Source organism: Equus przewalskii, chromosome 15 (assembly GCF_037783145.1).
Source record: "Equus przewalskii isolate Varuska chromosome 15, EquPr2, whole genome shotgun sequence".
Lineage (NCBI taxonomy): Eukaryota > Metazoa > Chordata > Mammalia > Perissodactyla > Equidae > Equus > Equus przewalskii.
This window is the reverse complement of record NC_091845.1, coordinates 74,800,339-74,814,501: the sequence shown is the minus strand read 5'-3', so window position 1 is coordinate 74,814,501 and position 14,163 is coordinate 74,800,339. Positions and strand designations below refer to the sequence as shown.

The following is a 14,163-nucleotide window of genomic DNA, read 5'->3' as shown; positions in this document are numbered from 1 at the left end:
GCTGTAAGCCTCTTCCCAGGGAAAATTATATCTGGAGAAATTCAAACCTGGTTAGCAACTTCATGTGAGTTCAGAATGTATAAACAAGTGCTATCTTTAGTACACTACCGTAGACCACTGAATAGTCCCTCACAGTATATTTATTATTTGATTAGAAGATAAATGGTAAGGATTTTGTAAAAAGCTAGGCATCTCTAACATAAAACCTAATGGTTTTTTTAAAATACTGAAACATTTTAGCTTTGCTTAAATGGACTCTTCCTCCCCTGCACCCCTCTCCAAATGTTACACTGCAACATTTGGGAAGGGGAACACGTAGTATCCCGCCTGTTCCATATGTTCTGCAGGTTTTCCAAGAAGAGCCCTTACCTAATCTGACATTTGAGTTTTCTGATACTTGATTTTTTTTTTTTTTTTTAAAGATTTTATTTTTTCCTTTTTCTCCCCAAAGCCCCCCGGTACATAGTTGTATCTTCTTCGTTGTGGGTCCTTCTAGTTGTGGCATGTGGGACGCTGCCTCAGCGTGGTTTGATGAGCAGTGCCATGTCCGCGCCCAGGATTCGCACCAACGAAACACTGGGCCGCCTGCAGCAGAGCGTGCGAACTTAACCACTCGGCCATGGGGCCAGCCCCTACTTGATGTTTTTAAAAGGAACATGTATCTCATATTGGTCTTTCCCCCCTTCCTACAGTTTTCCTGACTGCTGATACTTGTTCTTAATGTTTAATAGAATACTAGATATTCAAGCCAATTATTTTTAGAGAATGTTATAAAATCATGGTCTCTTAAGAATCCTAGAGCTAAATGGAAAGTTTCCCAGATTAGGAATATTATATAAATTTAACTTTGGAACAGATGTTTACACTAATAATAAGAGATTTTTCTTTTAGAAAAATGATATTAATTGAACAAAGTGCTCAAAAAGGAAGGATTGTAGTAAATGATCATTAAATTTATATTTAAATCAGCAGGAAATTTCTTTCCATTTTGAAAATGTTCTGTTTTCAATCAGAGGCAAGAACTTTAAGTTGGAAATTCAGTGTAAACTGTGCATTTTTTTTTAAAGCATTATCAACAAATTGGAAGAACATGAGGAATTTTTCCCAGCATTTCAGGCCTTTACTAATGACCTTCTTGAAATCTTAGGTAAGACCTCTGTTGGTGGTGGTTAAATTTCCAGTCTTAAGATGTGAGCAGGTTTGAGAGAAGAGTGTTCTTTGTCACTGGCTTGGTGTTTTTCCCTAGAGTGTTTGTAGAAAGTGTCTGGAAACCACTAATGGTTCTGGAAGTGCACTCCCACCTCACAGCTGGAGCTGGTTGGGATTAGTCTACAGGAGAGAGACACGTGCTTTAAGGAGCTGGGCTGGCTGCCTCGTTTTGGGACCTTAAAATGAGAAATGGCAGTACTCTGGCTATGCCCAGTTTTAACCTTGACTTTGTCATTCCCAATTGAGAAACCTTGGTAGAATTTATGATCTTGGAAGATACTTTTTTCATCCCTTTTTTTTTTTTTTGAAGATAGTTCCTACTGGATGTTTTTAAAAAATATACAAATTAAATTTCCATTTGAGGTGATAGGAAGTAATGTAAAGTAAACATCTGTAGAAAGGAAGAGAGGTTTATAAATCTGTAGAAGGAAAGAGCTGCATTTATGCTCTTGGTCAGACTGAGGGCTTTGTTAGTATAATCTCTCTTAAAAGGAAAAAATGTAATTTGCTTAGGAATCATAGGCAAGATAGACACCAAAGCCTCCTATTTTAAGTGCGATTGTATATGGCTATAAAAATAATTTGTCTTATTATTAACTCTTTCTAAAGTTTAAAGTGATTTATTCACTAATGAATTTTTTTTTCTAAATAGCTCATTTGAAAAAAAGTTTTTTTAAAGAATGGCTTCTTGACATAGAGTAAATTAGAGGAGGAAATGAGGTATAGTAGAAGATAAAGGAATGAGTAAATTAAAATTTGGAAAGAATTTGGATAAATGAAAACAGTATCTGACTGGAGTACTTAGGTGAGTGAATATAAAGGAAGTTTCGTGGCCAGTTTTCTGTAGTCTGTGAAAGCAAATGAGGCAGTGAGTGAGCGTGCTTCAGAGATGCTGGTATGTTTGAAAAGGTCATAGGAAGGGAAAATGTAATCTGAAGGTTAAACTCAAGATGAGACATGAAATTATAGAAATGTGTTGCCTCATATCTCCAAGAGCCTTGTTTCATAGAATAATATGATTTTAGTTGCTTTGGGGTAACAATTAACTTAAACAGTGAGGTTCTCATCATTAATAAACATTTTAATAGTTGTGCTAGTAACACTTATTTCAGAATTCTTCTGTAGAAACCTCCTCTCAGATATTATGATACTTGGTATGGGGCTTGTGGGATCATTTGCTTCAAGAAACCAAGTCATCCTGCAGATGAACTCCATATTTTGGTCACAGTTGAAATTCTTGAGTTAAATATTATATTTAACATTGTGAAAGTTAAATTTGTTTTGGCAAGCATGAATATTTTTATTATTACTAGATGTCGTGTTAAGCATCTAGAACAACAGAGCGGTGTACCAAATACCAGATATGAAGAAGGTCTGTCTTTTTCTCATAGAGGGATGTGATTAGCTGAAAAAATTCTCCTATCAGCCAAGAGCCTTCTCTGTGAGGTTCATTTGTAAGGCAGATTTCTCATTTAGTGAGAAAACAGGTGTGATTTCAGAATGGGGGGTCAGATTATAATTTGATCTTGTACCTTACCACAATGTAAGGCGTGAACCAAATTCTCTGTTGTAGATTTGCTTTATTTTTTTCCTTTCCTATATCTTGATGCTGTATTTATAAGTGGATCCAGACAAGTATTCTGACTGAAGTCAGGAGCTTAAACATCATGAGTCATGTGTTTAGGCTAAAGGAAGAACAACCAAAATCCAGCTAAATGTGGAGGGAGAGAGGTAGGATCCAAGGAGGCATGTTTTATGTAAAGGAAATGAGTTTATGAGAACAGTAAGCTAGCAGAATAATCTAGGAAAAAGTGGTGAGAATCTAGAGAACTTGCCACTGGGACTTAACTTAAGTAGGGCTGGAGTCTAGATAATGAGAGAAAGCACCGCTTCCTCAGCAGTCAGGAACCTTCAGACAGTGAATTCTAAGTTATGCTGGTTAGAAGAAGGTAGTCTTAGGAAGAGAAATCAAATTCAGACAGAACCCGGCAGAGAAGAACCTGCACTGGTTTATCTGGTAAGCTGGGCCGGGCTAAGCTCTATGAGACATTGCACCTGAGCTTTGTACTTGGAGAAGCCTCACACCTTTTATTAGGTAGATGTGTTTCATCCTAAAGGTGGACCTAAGAGGGACTCTACTCATGAGAAATCTTTCCAGGAGAATTAAGGATACAACTGTGTTCCATGAGAAGAAATCCCAAAGTCTTCAGATGGAGACCCATGAAAGAGACAGCCTCTACCTGGGATTTCACTGTGTGGGCTCACCCAAGTAACCACAGAGACTTAAAGAGGCAATAGCATAATATCGTAAATGTGGCCAGTAGGGTCTGTTAATAGGAGCACATTGCTAATGAGATTAATATCACACTTAGAGGATGCTTGTAGGTAGGTGGTAGCTATACAGACAGATGCCCTGTGAAACATCTGTGTCTGAGTCACTGATACTCTTATCACCACTGTTGGAGAAAATTTCATGTGCCCAAAAGCACTAGTGTTGTTGCCTTTGTGTTTGAGGTTTGCCTTTGCATAGAGATTCTCATTTCGTCTGAGTCTGTCACTAGATAAAGCTACTCTTTTATTATTCTTGTTTTTCTGTTACAGAAATTGATGACTTGGATGCCATTGTACCTGCAGTAAAGAAATTAAAAGTACTTTCATACTGAAAACAAATCAAATAATTTTTACTGTGTAAATTGCATTCTTAACGTTCTAAGTATTTTGTAGGATTGATCTTACTTTGAGACAAGGGTTATAAAAATGTATTTACTCTGAGAATTCATCCCTTTCTTAGAATTGGGTCCTTGTCCATCCATGTAATTTTTAACTTTGAGTTCTTATGTAGAAAACAGTTGCTAAGTTAAAGAAGTAAGTTAACTTTAGATCCTTTAATCATTTCGTAAGCAATTCTTGAGTGCTTAAAATTTAAGATTGTTTTAAAGTATAGTGTGTGAGTAAAAGAGAAACTCAGGGAGAGATATTGCAAGTAATAGAAAAGTTATATTTAAGTTCAGGGTTTAGTGACCTTTTTGGTTCTGGGAACAAGGAATGCCAATGGCTCTCTTACATCCAGCCAGTAGAAAGCTATTGCTTTCCTGGCAAGGAAATGGCACATTCTATTATATCCCTTATGGCACGTGCCCTTTCAAAGCAGGGGGAAGGAAAGGAAGAGGGAGAAAGTGTTTTATCATTGTTTTGGGGTAGGAAATGAATTATGAAGTGAAACAGATGAGTAAATAGATAGTAGATAGTCTCTCTTTTATAAAAAAGTGTCTTTTTTGCAATCTTGATGTAATGTACTTTTTATAAGGGCATGAGATCTTAAATAAAATTTTTGTAAAGAATTTCCAAACGTAAGTGTCCTCAGTGACTTATTTGTATTACTCACAAATAGTAGGTCATATTCTCTTACTAGGCTGAGCATTCCTTAGGCAACTGGTTCACACTTGCTGCATTTTACGTAAGAGTACTTTTCTTGCTGCCTTCTACTTATTCTCTGTTCTTAATATTCAGTCTGATTTCCTTAAGGGACCAGTGTTGTGCCTCATATCTATAAGTACAAGCCACTTTGGGTTAGTGCCACTGCCCCTACCCTGTTTATAAGTAGCAGGCCTAGGAAGACTTCTCAGTTATTCTTGTTTGTTGTCATGTAGAACATGGTAAAGAGTTTCCAGGAAGCAGCATGGTGGAATGGAGAGAGTAAATGTCAGTAGGTAGCATCCAGATCCTTGGTGGTGTGACCTTAGGGATTAGATATAAAATAATGTCTTAAGTTTGATACCTCAACCCAAGCTTGACATAAGGGAAGCCATATTGTAGAAAAGAGACCATATTGTAACTTTGAGAGACCTCTGACTAACTAACCTGGCTAGATATGCACCCTCCAGGAGATCCACCTGCTCTGTAGATTTTATGACCCCTGCTTGTGTATGTCCCTCCCAGCTGCGATAAGACGATAGCTTCATTCCTTGGAGTTCCTTAGGAATGTGATGACACCCGAACAGAGAGTCTATGCTGACTGTCACCATCAGTGAAAACTGAAAGATCTGGTAACACCAGAGGGTCAACATTCCTAACCCCTGCCCCATAACCCACTGGCCCATATAACCGCTTCAAGATTCTGTGCCTCCTTCAGGTGGTGGTTTTGGACATGAGTGGGCCACCTTCCCTCTTGCTAGCAAGCTGCAATAAAATGCCCTTTCTCTGCCACCATCTTGCCTCTTGGCTTTTGTCTTGCAGCAAGCAGATCGTGCCCTTTGTGCAGTAACAGGTTCTTTCTAGATTTAAAATTCTTTGTTTTGTTAGCCTGCAGTTACATTTCTAAACACTAGACTACACTTTGTGAAAGAACCTGTGTCTTTCACGGATGTATAGAAACAGTATTTGGATAGTCATAATGTAAATACTCTGAGTTGATTAGATTACTCCAAGAAATTGCTATGAGACAGTTATAAAATGTAACAATATTTGAAAGGAAGAAATGTAATTTAAAAATAATGCCAATCTAAATTTTGTCAGCTAGTTTGAGAGTCTGTGGTTAACAGCTTGAAACAGAGGTTTTCAAACTCCTCCTCAGAGGCCTAAGAGTTCCTTGGAGGGCTACAGAGAGAGACAGTGCCACTAGAAGGAACAGCCGCAGGCCTCTCTATCAGGTCTACCTTTGTCTAGTTTTAGTTATTTAAAATATAAGTAAAGATCTACAATTATTGTTTAGCTCTTGATTTTTTTACAATTTTATTGATGTATAATTGACATATAATGAACAGTACATATTTAAAGTATACAATTTGATAACTTCTGATAAACATATACACCTTTGAAACCATCACCACAATCACAATAATAAATGTACCCATCACTCCGAAAGTTCTCTCTTTGCCTTGGATAATCCCTGCTCATCCCCTCCCGTCTCTAGGCGTCAGCTGATCTGTTTTTCGTCACTATAGACTAGCTTGCATTTTATGGGATTTTATCTAAATGGAATCATACAATATGTTCTTTTTTGTTTGGCCTCTTTCACTTAGCATAATTTGAGATTTTTGCATGTTGTTATATTTATTAACAGTTCATTCCTTTTTATTGCGGTGTAGTATTATTGTATGACTATACCACAGTTTATCTGTTTACCTGTTGATGGAAATTTGGGTTACTTCCAATTTTTGATAACTATGAACCTTTATATTCAGGTCTTTGTATGGACATATGCCTGATATCCAGTGTCTTGAAAACTGTCATTTTCATGTATTTTGCCTGTTTTTTGTTGTATTTTGATTTTAGTTTTTGTTGGTACAGGCAAATGGGTACTTTTTTTTTTTGAGGAAGATTAGCCCTGAGCTAACTGCTGCCAATCCTCCTCTTTTTGCTGAGGAAGACTGGCCCTGAGCTAACATCCATGCCCACCTTCCTCTACTTTATATGTGGGATGCCTACCACAGCATGGCATGCCAAGCGGTGCCATGTCCGCACCTGGGATCTGAACAGGCGAACCCCGGGCTGCTGAAGCAGAATGTGTGCACTTAACCGCTGCACCACCAGGCTGGCCCCCAAATGGGTAAATTTGGTTTCTGTTACTCTATCCTGGTTAAAAGTGGAAGTTTAGAAGTATTAAGTCTGAAAATATGTAGGATTTCTTAGGTTTTTATTATTTTTCTCTAATTTTATCACATTGTAGTCAGAGAATATGGTCTTTTTGGTATTGAATCTTTGGAATTTTTGAGACTTTTGTGGCTTTCCATGTGATGAATTTTATACATGTTCCACATGTTCTTTAAAAAAAGTCTAATCTCTATTTGATATATAGTGCTATTATGTGGTTTAAATCTGCTTCATTTCTATCAATTTTTTATTTGCTTGATTTGTTAGTTTATGGAACTCAGATTTCTCTATGGGTTTGTCTAATTTTGTTTTATATATTTTGAGCCTATTTTATAAGTACTTATAAATTCATAGTTGATAGTATCTTCTTGATTAGTATCTCTTTATTGCTACTCATTCTTCTTGCCTTGAATGCAATTTTGTTCTTTTTCCTTTTTTTCTTTTTAATTTATTCACTAATCTTTTTCTTGTAAAATATAAGACATCCTAAAATGGAATAAACCATAAATGTCTAGTGTAATAAATGCTTATAAAGTGAACACCCATGCAACAACCAAGAAATAGAACTTCACCAACACTCCGAAAGGCCTCTCCCACCCACCATGTGTTCCTTCCCCCACGAGGTAACCATTAGTTGACTTATGTTAATTACTTTCTTGTTTTATTTAGTTCTGCCACTTTTGTATGTATGCCTAAACCAAGATAGTTGAGTTTTGCCTGTTTCTGAACTTTATAAAAATGCAATCATATTATATATTCTTTTTTAATGTTTTTTATTTTGTTCAGTATTATGTTTATATTATTCATCCCTGTTGTAATGTGTAGGTGCAGGTCACTTGTTGTCATTGCTGTCTAGTATTCCTCTATGAATATTCCACAATTCATTTATCTGTTCTACTGGGGATTGACATTTGGGTTGTTTCTAGTTTTTGGCTATTGTGAACTTGCTGCTGTGAACATTCTTGTATATGCATCCTCGTACACTTGTGTGCAAGTTTTTAGACTCAATATCCAGGAAATAAAATGCCAAGTCCTAGGGGAAAATACTACTGTGTTTTTGAACCCAGTTTTTGCAGAAAACTTTGGTTGTTTGCTTACTTGTTAATATTTCTTAAACTATCAAGACTTATTAATTTTACTAACATTTTATGGATTTCTTTGCTCCCTCGTTTCTCCTGTGCCACTCCTGCCTTCATGTTACTTTTTTTTTTTTTCCCTGAGGTAGATTCATTTGTTAGCATGGCTGCTAACAGAGCGGTGTAGGTCCATACCCGGGAATTGAACCTAGACTGCCAAAGTGGAGTGCGCCAAACTTAACCACTAGACTGCTGGGGCTGGCCCATATTTTCCTTCTTGCTGAAATACATCTAGTGGCCATTTTTCAGTTTGCTATTCCCATTTGTTGCATATTCTTAAAATTGTTTTTGTTTTATAATTTTTGCCTGTGAGCTTCCCTTTAGTGGGAACTGTCTGCTGCAGTAGTCCCATGTGTGCCCTGGATGGATGTGGCAACCCAGGGGCCAGTTTTGTGCTTGCCTGTCAGGGCTTCTCATGGTTCCAGGTTCTAAACCAATTTCCACATTGGTATCAAGGTTTGGGGGTTTCCACACCAAATCAGTTGTGTGTAACTTCTGACCCTGTGCTCCTGTAGGCAGATTAGCTGATTGTTTCCACCCACTGCTGACAACCAATTCCTTGTCTTCATTGGCAGCCAAGGTGTTTAATGATGACACAACACTTCTCAGGCTCCTTGTCCCTGACACAGCAGCCTTGCCTCCTGTCTGGTGTGTGCTGAAGTTCTGGTTCCCTTCAACACTTAAACTCCCCTTTTACCCTTAGTGCTTTAGAGTTCCTCTTTGGGCCATCACCAGGAACTTTCCCTGTGTTACTTTTTAAGTAACCGTGTTTAAAATAAATGTCATTCACAGTTTAACTAGGTTTTCTATGTCTTCGGAAGAGGCAGGCTAGGTTTTCACTTGTCTGCTTTGTCTGCCATCTTGATCGGTGGTAGTTTTAGGGTTGCATTAGCAGCCTGTATCAGGATGGGATATGTGATGCCTTCCCTTACACTTCTCTGGTGCCTTAGCATCTTCAAGGCACTTGTCTATTCAGTGAACGTTACAATGTCATTGGGAGGCAGACAGGACAGGCATCAGTTGCCCTATTTTGTCATTCAAAATAGAAATAGCAGAAACAAATTTTATTACATATGTACCACGTACTCAGCATATGCTGTCTTGGATACTGTGGGTGAAAATCAATTTAAGTAGCTTATAGTTCAGTTGGAGAGTAAGCAAACATTAAATGCCAAACACAATACAAGTAATTGCTTAGCATGTGACATTAGCAGATACCTGATAAAAATTTTTTTAAATTAAATGTTACAAGGCAGGGAATTGTTAAAATGAAAAATGCACAGTATTGACAGTAAATACTATAGGTGGTGGGGAGAGGCCATTTCAGTGTGGACTGGCTTAATGGAGGAGGTGGGTTTAAAATAGGCCTTTAAGAGGCAAGTAGGATTTGAGTAGGCAGGATATAATATTTGGACTATTCTGGTATAGAGCATCTGCACATGAGTAAAGTAGCGAAAAACTGGAGACCAAATTATGTTAGGTCTAAAAAGCAAACTGAGGAGTGGGTTTTAATCTTGTAGAATAAAGGACATCATAGATAGTTTATATGTGGGAGAAACATGACAAAAATTTTAATATGTTACCATTTTTCGTAAATGTGGCAGTAAAGGCTGTGGTGGGGACAGGAAACTGATGGCAGGGGGTGTTGCCTGAGTGGAAGGAGAAAAGAGGATTTGACCTCAACAACAGCTCTAGGAACATCAGAGAGGACAAGAATATTTGGTTTTATAAAGTTTGAAATGCAAAAGAGGCACTTGTTTAAATACACAATTTACATATTTTGCTTTTTACATGTTTGTTATTTAGGTGCACAAGCCGTCTCTTAGAAAAGTAGAGAATTCCCACATCTGTCTGAGAGAGAATCAAACAGCCTTTTTCCTTTCTGGCACTGGTGCTCTGTAGCAGTCTCCAGTGCTCTGCAGTGGGAGTGCAGACGTGGCCCTGGGTTTGGAACTTGGCTTGCATTTTCCTGTGGAAATCATGCCACATGCTGGAGTTTGGTCCCAGACCATCCCACACTGGAGATTTTAGCTCAAGGTATATCGCTGTAACATTGTTGCCATCAGAAAAGTACATTTTAGTTCCAAATCAGCTATAGGAACAAATCCCCAGGCAGCGAAGTACCAGCGGTGGCAGCTAGAAGGGTTAAGTAGTGTTAGGTCTTGGCACTTTCGGCGGGGGTCACTTTTTATTCCCATAAAAGAAACCTCCTCCCTTGGTCAGTTAGTGCCCAGGAATACTGGTAGCTGCTCCAGGAACAGACCTCCCTCACCCTGTGTCTGAGACACGATGCTTTTGACACGCACATTCAGGCAAGTCCTAAGTCAGATGGTCTGTATTACCTACCAAAGGTGAAAACTCGCCACTGAGGTTTGGACAATTTATTAGGCACGAATACCCCATTTCTTTCTGGATTTGAACAATTAAATCCAACCGAGAGAGTAGTTCTTGCTTTTCCATATGTTTACCTCTTCCTAATACTATCCAGTCATGCAGTTAAATTTCACACAAGAACGTATGTATATATTTTCAGATGGCTGTTCTGGTTTAAATTACAAAATATACATATGTACACGTTTTCATATAAAGGTGATAATGGTGCTCATCATCAGCTTCTGGGCTGTCCATCTGGAGTCAGCTCATACCTGTAAGACAGTTGGGATCAGACTTGTGTTAGTATTGAGGGTGTGCTATGGCAGCATCAGGACAAGCCCCCTAGTCTAGCCTGCCTGGGCCTCTGTAGGGCCAGGGAACCCATCTCTCTGTAAATTGGCCAGCCAGGGTTAAGGCCAGAGTTTACAGAGGTCCTTTAGGAGAGTCAGATCTGCAGGCAGTTGAGATAATACTCTGTCCCTCTCCTTGATAACCAAAGGAGCTAAGATGTACTGAAAAGGGAGGGACTTGGGAGAGAGATTAGGTGGAACCATCTGAGACACTGTCCTGAGTAGCAGATTAACATGATAAAATGAAGGGTTCACTTACCATTGTGAGAAGCCCTTAATCAGATCTTCTTTTGATAAGTCAATCAGTACCTAAACAACCACAAATAATCAGTTCCCTTCCAAAAAACTGCATTAAATGAAACATTGGGATAAATGGAATTGATCACAAAAATGGCCTCCTTGAGTTTTGGAGTTTTGAGCAGGGGCCGTTTCCTTTGGCTTTCAACATGGAGCCTCTCCAGAAGGACTGTACAGACACTGACCTCAGTGTCCTGGGAAAAGGTGAATTCCTGTTTGGAGTTAAACCTCGGGAATTTATTTATGAATGTTATGGAAAGAGAGAACAACTTGCCTTTACTCATTAACTAATTCGTAATTTTAAGCAAGATACCATAATTATCTCAACTACAAAAATGGGGATAGTATCACCTACTTCATAGAAGCTTTAAAAAGATGAGTATAAGAAGGTGTTTATTAAAATACAACTACAAAGTATTATACAAATATCATTCTTTTTTGTCTCTTCTTGGCATCTTCCTGAGGATTACATTTCCTCTACTTCTACTTTAAGTAAAATCCCATCACCACAAAAATCTTGACATGATGAGATCCAGAGTTCACACAATGCTGTATTTATCAAAACAATTCTTAATACCATAGATGTTCAAATACTTGTGCAATGATGAATTTGGATAGATTCTCGAGTTTGTTAAAATAGAGTTTATCATATTAATTTGTACATCTATATTGTTTAGTTTCAAGAGTATTTTTAAAAAATCAAACACACATAAAATTAAAAAACCTCCCAATGAGGCTACACCCTCCTTGAGGTCTGTTCTGGTAACAGCCAGATGATCCCATCAGAATTTCTGCAAGGGCGGGTGCCACCAATGAGCTGCAGTTAGAGTACCAGGAGCCCCTCTTGTACTTACTTTTCCTAGCTCCTTCCTTCTGTGTGAGCCAAGTGGCCTACTGTTCTTCACTGCGACGTCTAGTGACCTCTTCTTTACTTCTTCCATGGGAACAAAAAATTCAAATCTTTAAGAAGCAAAAAGTCAGGAAATGAGATTTACATATTTTAATCATTTTTGTTGAAAAGCTAAAGTGTTTCTCCCATTTTCCTACTTTTAAAACAGAAGATGTAGACCACTAAGGGGAGCATCTAGAATAGTATTGGCTCAGCAGATACTGAGTGCATCATTATTACAGATAATCACTGTCTTGTTATTCACAAACCCTGGAAGTGTCAAGAGGCTGTTTGCCTGAGAAGCGCCTCAGCCCTTTGCTTTCTCTGACTCTGTCCTGGCTGCTGCGCTTTCAGCTGCCCCTTCTCACTCTGAACGGTGCCTTCTCATAGGACCACCTCAACCCCTTTTGAGTTGTTTCTTCTGACCCACTAAGGGGTAGGATGCTGAATAGTTAGGTTTGTTGAAGTTGCATGGAAAATAGTGGCCTCTTCCCTCTTCTGCTTATGGAGTAAGGCAGAGGAATCTTAGCGTACAGGCTTTGTCATGTGTTCACAAGAAGCCTCTAGACTCCTTACTTCCAGGTTTTGGGCGGTTTTTCTCTTTTTCGTTGAGGAAGATTGGTCCTGAGCTAACATCTGTGCCAGTGCTCCTCTATTTTGTTTGTGAGTCACCACCATAGCAGGGTTGCCAACGAGTGGTGTAGGTCCACACCTGGGAACCAAACCTGGGCCACCAAAGCCGAGTGTGCTGAACTTAACCACTAGGCCATGGGGCTGGCCCATTTTTTTTTTAATCTTTTTTAATTAATTTTTTATTGAGTTATAAGTGATATAACACTTTATTAGTTTCAGGTGTATAACATAATGACTTGATATTTGTAAATATTGCAAAATGATCACCACAGTAAGTCCAGTTTACATCTGTCACCATACATAGTTACAAAATTTTTTTTCTTGCCATGAGAACTTTCAAGATCCACTCTGCTAGCTACTTTCAAATATGTAATACAGTAGCATTAACTATAGTCACCATGCTGTACCTTATAGCCCCAGGACTTATTCATTTTATAAGTGGAAATTTGTACCTTTTGACCCCCTTCACCCATTTTGACCACCCCCCACTCCCTGCATCAGGCAACTACCAGTCTGTTCTCCATATTCATGAGCTTGGTTTTTGGGTTTGGGGTTTTTTTTAGATTCCAAATACAAGTGAGATCATATGGTAATTATCTTTTTCTGTCTGACTTATTTCACTTAGCATGATACCCTCAAGGTCTATACATGTTTCACAAATGGCAAGATTTCAGTTTTTATATCTAAATAATATTCCATTGTGTACATACAGTCACGCATCACTTACTGACAGGAATACATTCTGAGAAATGCATTGTTAGGCAGTTTCCTAGTTGTGTGAACATCATAGACTGTACTTCCACAAACCTAGATGGTATAGCCTACTACACACCTAGGCTATATGGTACTATCTTGTGGGACCACCTTGTATATGTGGTTCTTTGGTGATTGAAACATCATTATGTGGTGCATGACTGTCCCACATTTTCTTTATCCATTCATCTATCGATGGACACTTAGGTTTTCTCCATTATCTTGGCTGTTGTGAATAATGCTACAGTGAACATGGGTTGCAGATATCTTTTCGGATTAATGTTTTCATTTTATTCAGATAAATACCCAGAAGTGGAATTGCTGGATCATATGGTAGTTCTATTTTTAATTTTTTTGAGGACTCTCCATACTGTTTTCTTTCTTTCTTTTTTTTTCTGAGGAAGATTAGCCCTGAGCTAACTACTGTCAATCCTCTTCTTGCTGAGGAAGACTGGACCTGAGCTAACATCCATGCCCGTCTTCATCTACTTTATATGTGGGACGCCTACCACAGCATGGCTTTTGCCAAGCGGTGCCATGTCTGCACCCAGGATCTGAACCGGTAAACCCTGGGCTGCCGACAAGCGCAACTGCGCCACCGGGCCAGCCCCTCCATACTGTTTTCCATAGTGGCTGCACTACATTTCCACCAGCCATGCACAAGCGTTCCTTTTCTCCACATCCTTGCCAACACTTGTTATTGCTTGTCCTTTTGATAGTAGCCATTCTAACAGGTGTGAGGTGATGTTTCATTGTGTTTTGATTTGCATTTCCGTGCTTATATTAGTGATGTTAAGCACCTCTTCATGTACCTGTTGGCCATCTGTATGTCTTCTCTGGAAAATGTCTATTCAGATACTCTGCTCATTTTTTATTCAGATTGTTTGTTTTTTTGCTATAAATATATGTATTGTATAAATTCTTTATATAT

General features: G+C 38.5%; 2 protein-coding genes across 5 annotated transcripts in view; one reads left to right on the top strand and one right to left on the bottom strand.

Annotated features, from left to right (window-relative positions):
• Positions 1-4,558, top strand: part of CEP70 (centrosomal protein 70) — a 59,451-nt gene extending 54,893 nt beyond the window's left edge. For all 3 annotated transcript variants that reach the window (XM_070577564.1, XM_070577563.1, XM_008519562.2), the window contains exons 17-18: positions 1,068-1,147; positions 3,811-4,558. In XM_070577564.1, the coding sequence (XP_070433665.1) occupies positions 1,068-1,147; positions 3,811-3,872 (142 nt within the window). In that variant the 3' untranslated portion in view covers positions 3,873-4,558. The remainder of the gene's footprint in view (positions 1-1,067; positions 1,148-3,810) is intronic.
• A 4,407-nt stretch (positions 4,559-8,965) lies between these two features.
• Positions 8,966-14,163, bottom strand: part of ESYT3 (extended synaptotagmin 3) — a 49,297-nt gene continuing 44,099 nt past the window's right edge. Inside the window, exons 21-23 of one of the 2 annotated variants that reach the window (XM_070577561.1) lie at positions 11,812-11,917; positions 10,920-10,969; positions 8,966-10,582 (exon numbers count right to left, since the gene is read on the bottom strand). In XM_070577561.1, the coding sequence (XP_070433662.1) occupies positions 10,546-10,582; positions 10,920-10,969; positions 11,812-11,917 (193 nt within the window). In that variant the 3' untranslated portion in view covers positions 8,966-10,545. The remainder of the gene's footprint in view (positions 10,583-10,919; positions 10,970-11,811; positions 11,918-14,163) is intronic. The other variant, XR_011527581.1, reaches the window with a different exon arrangement.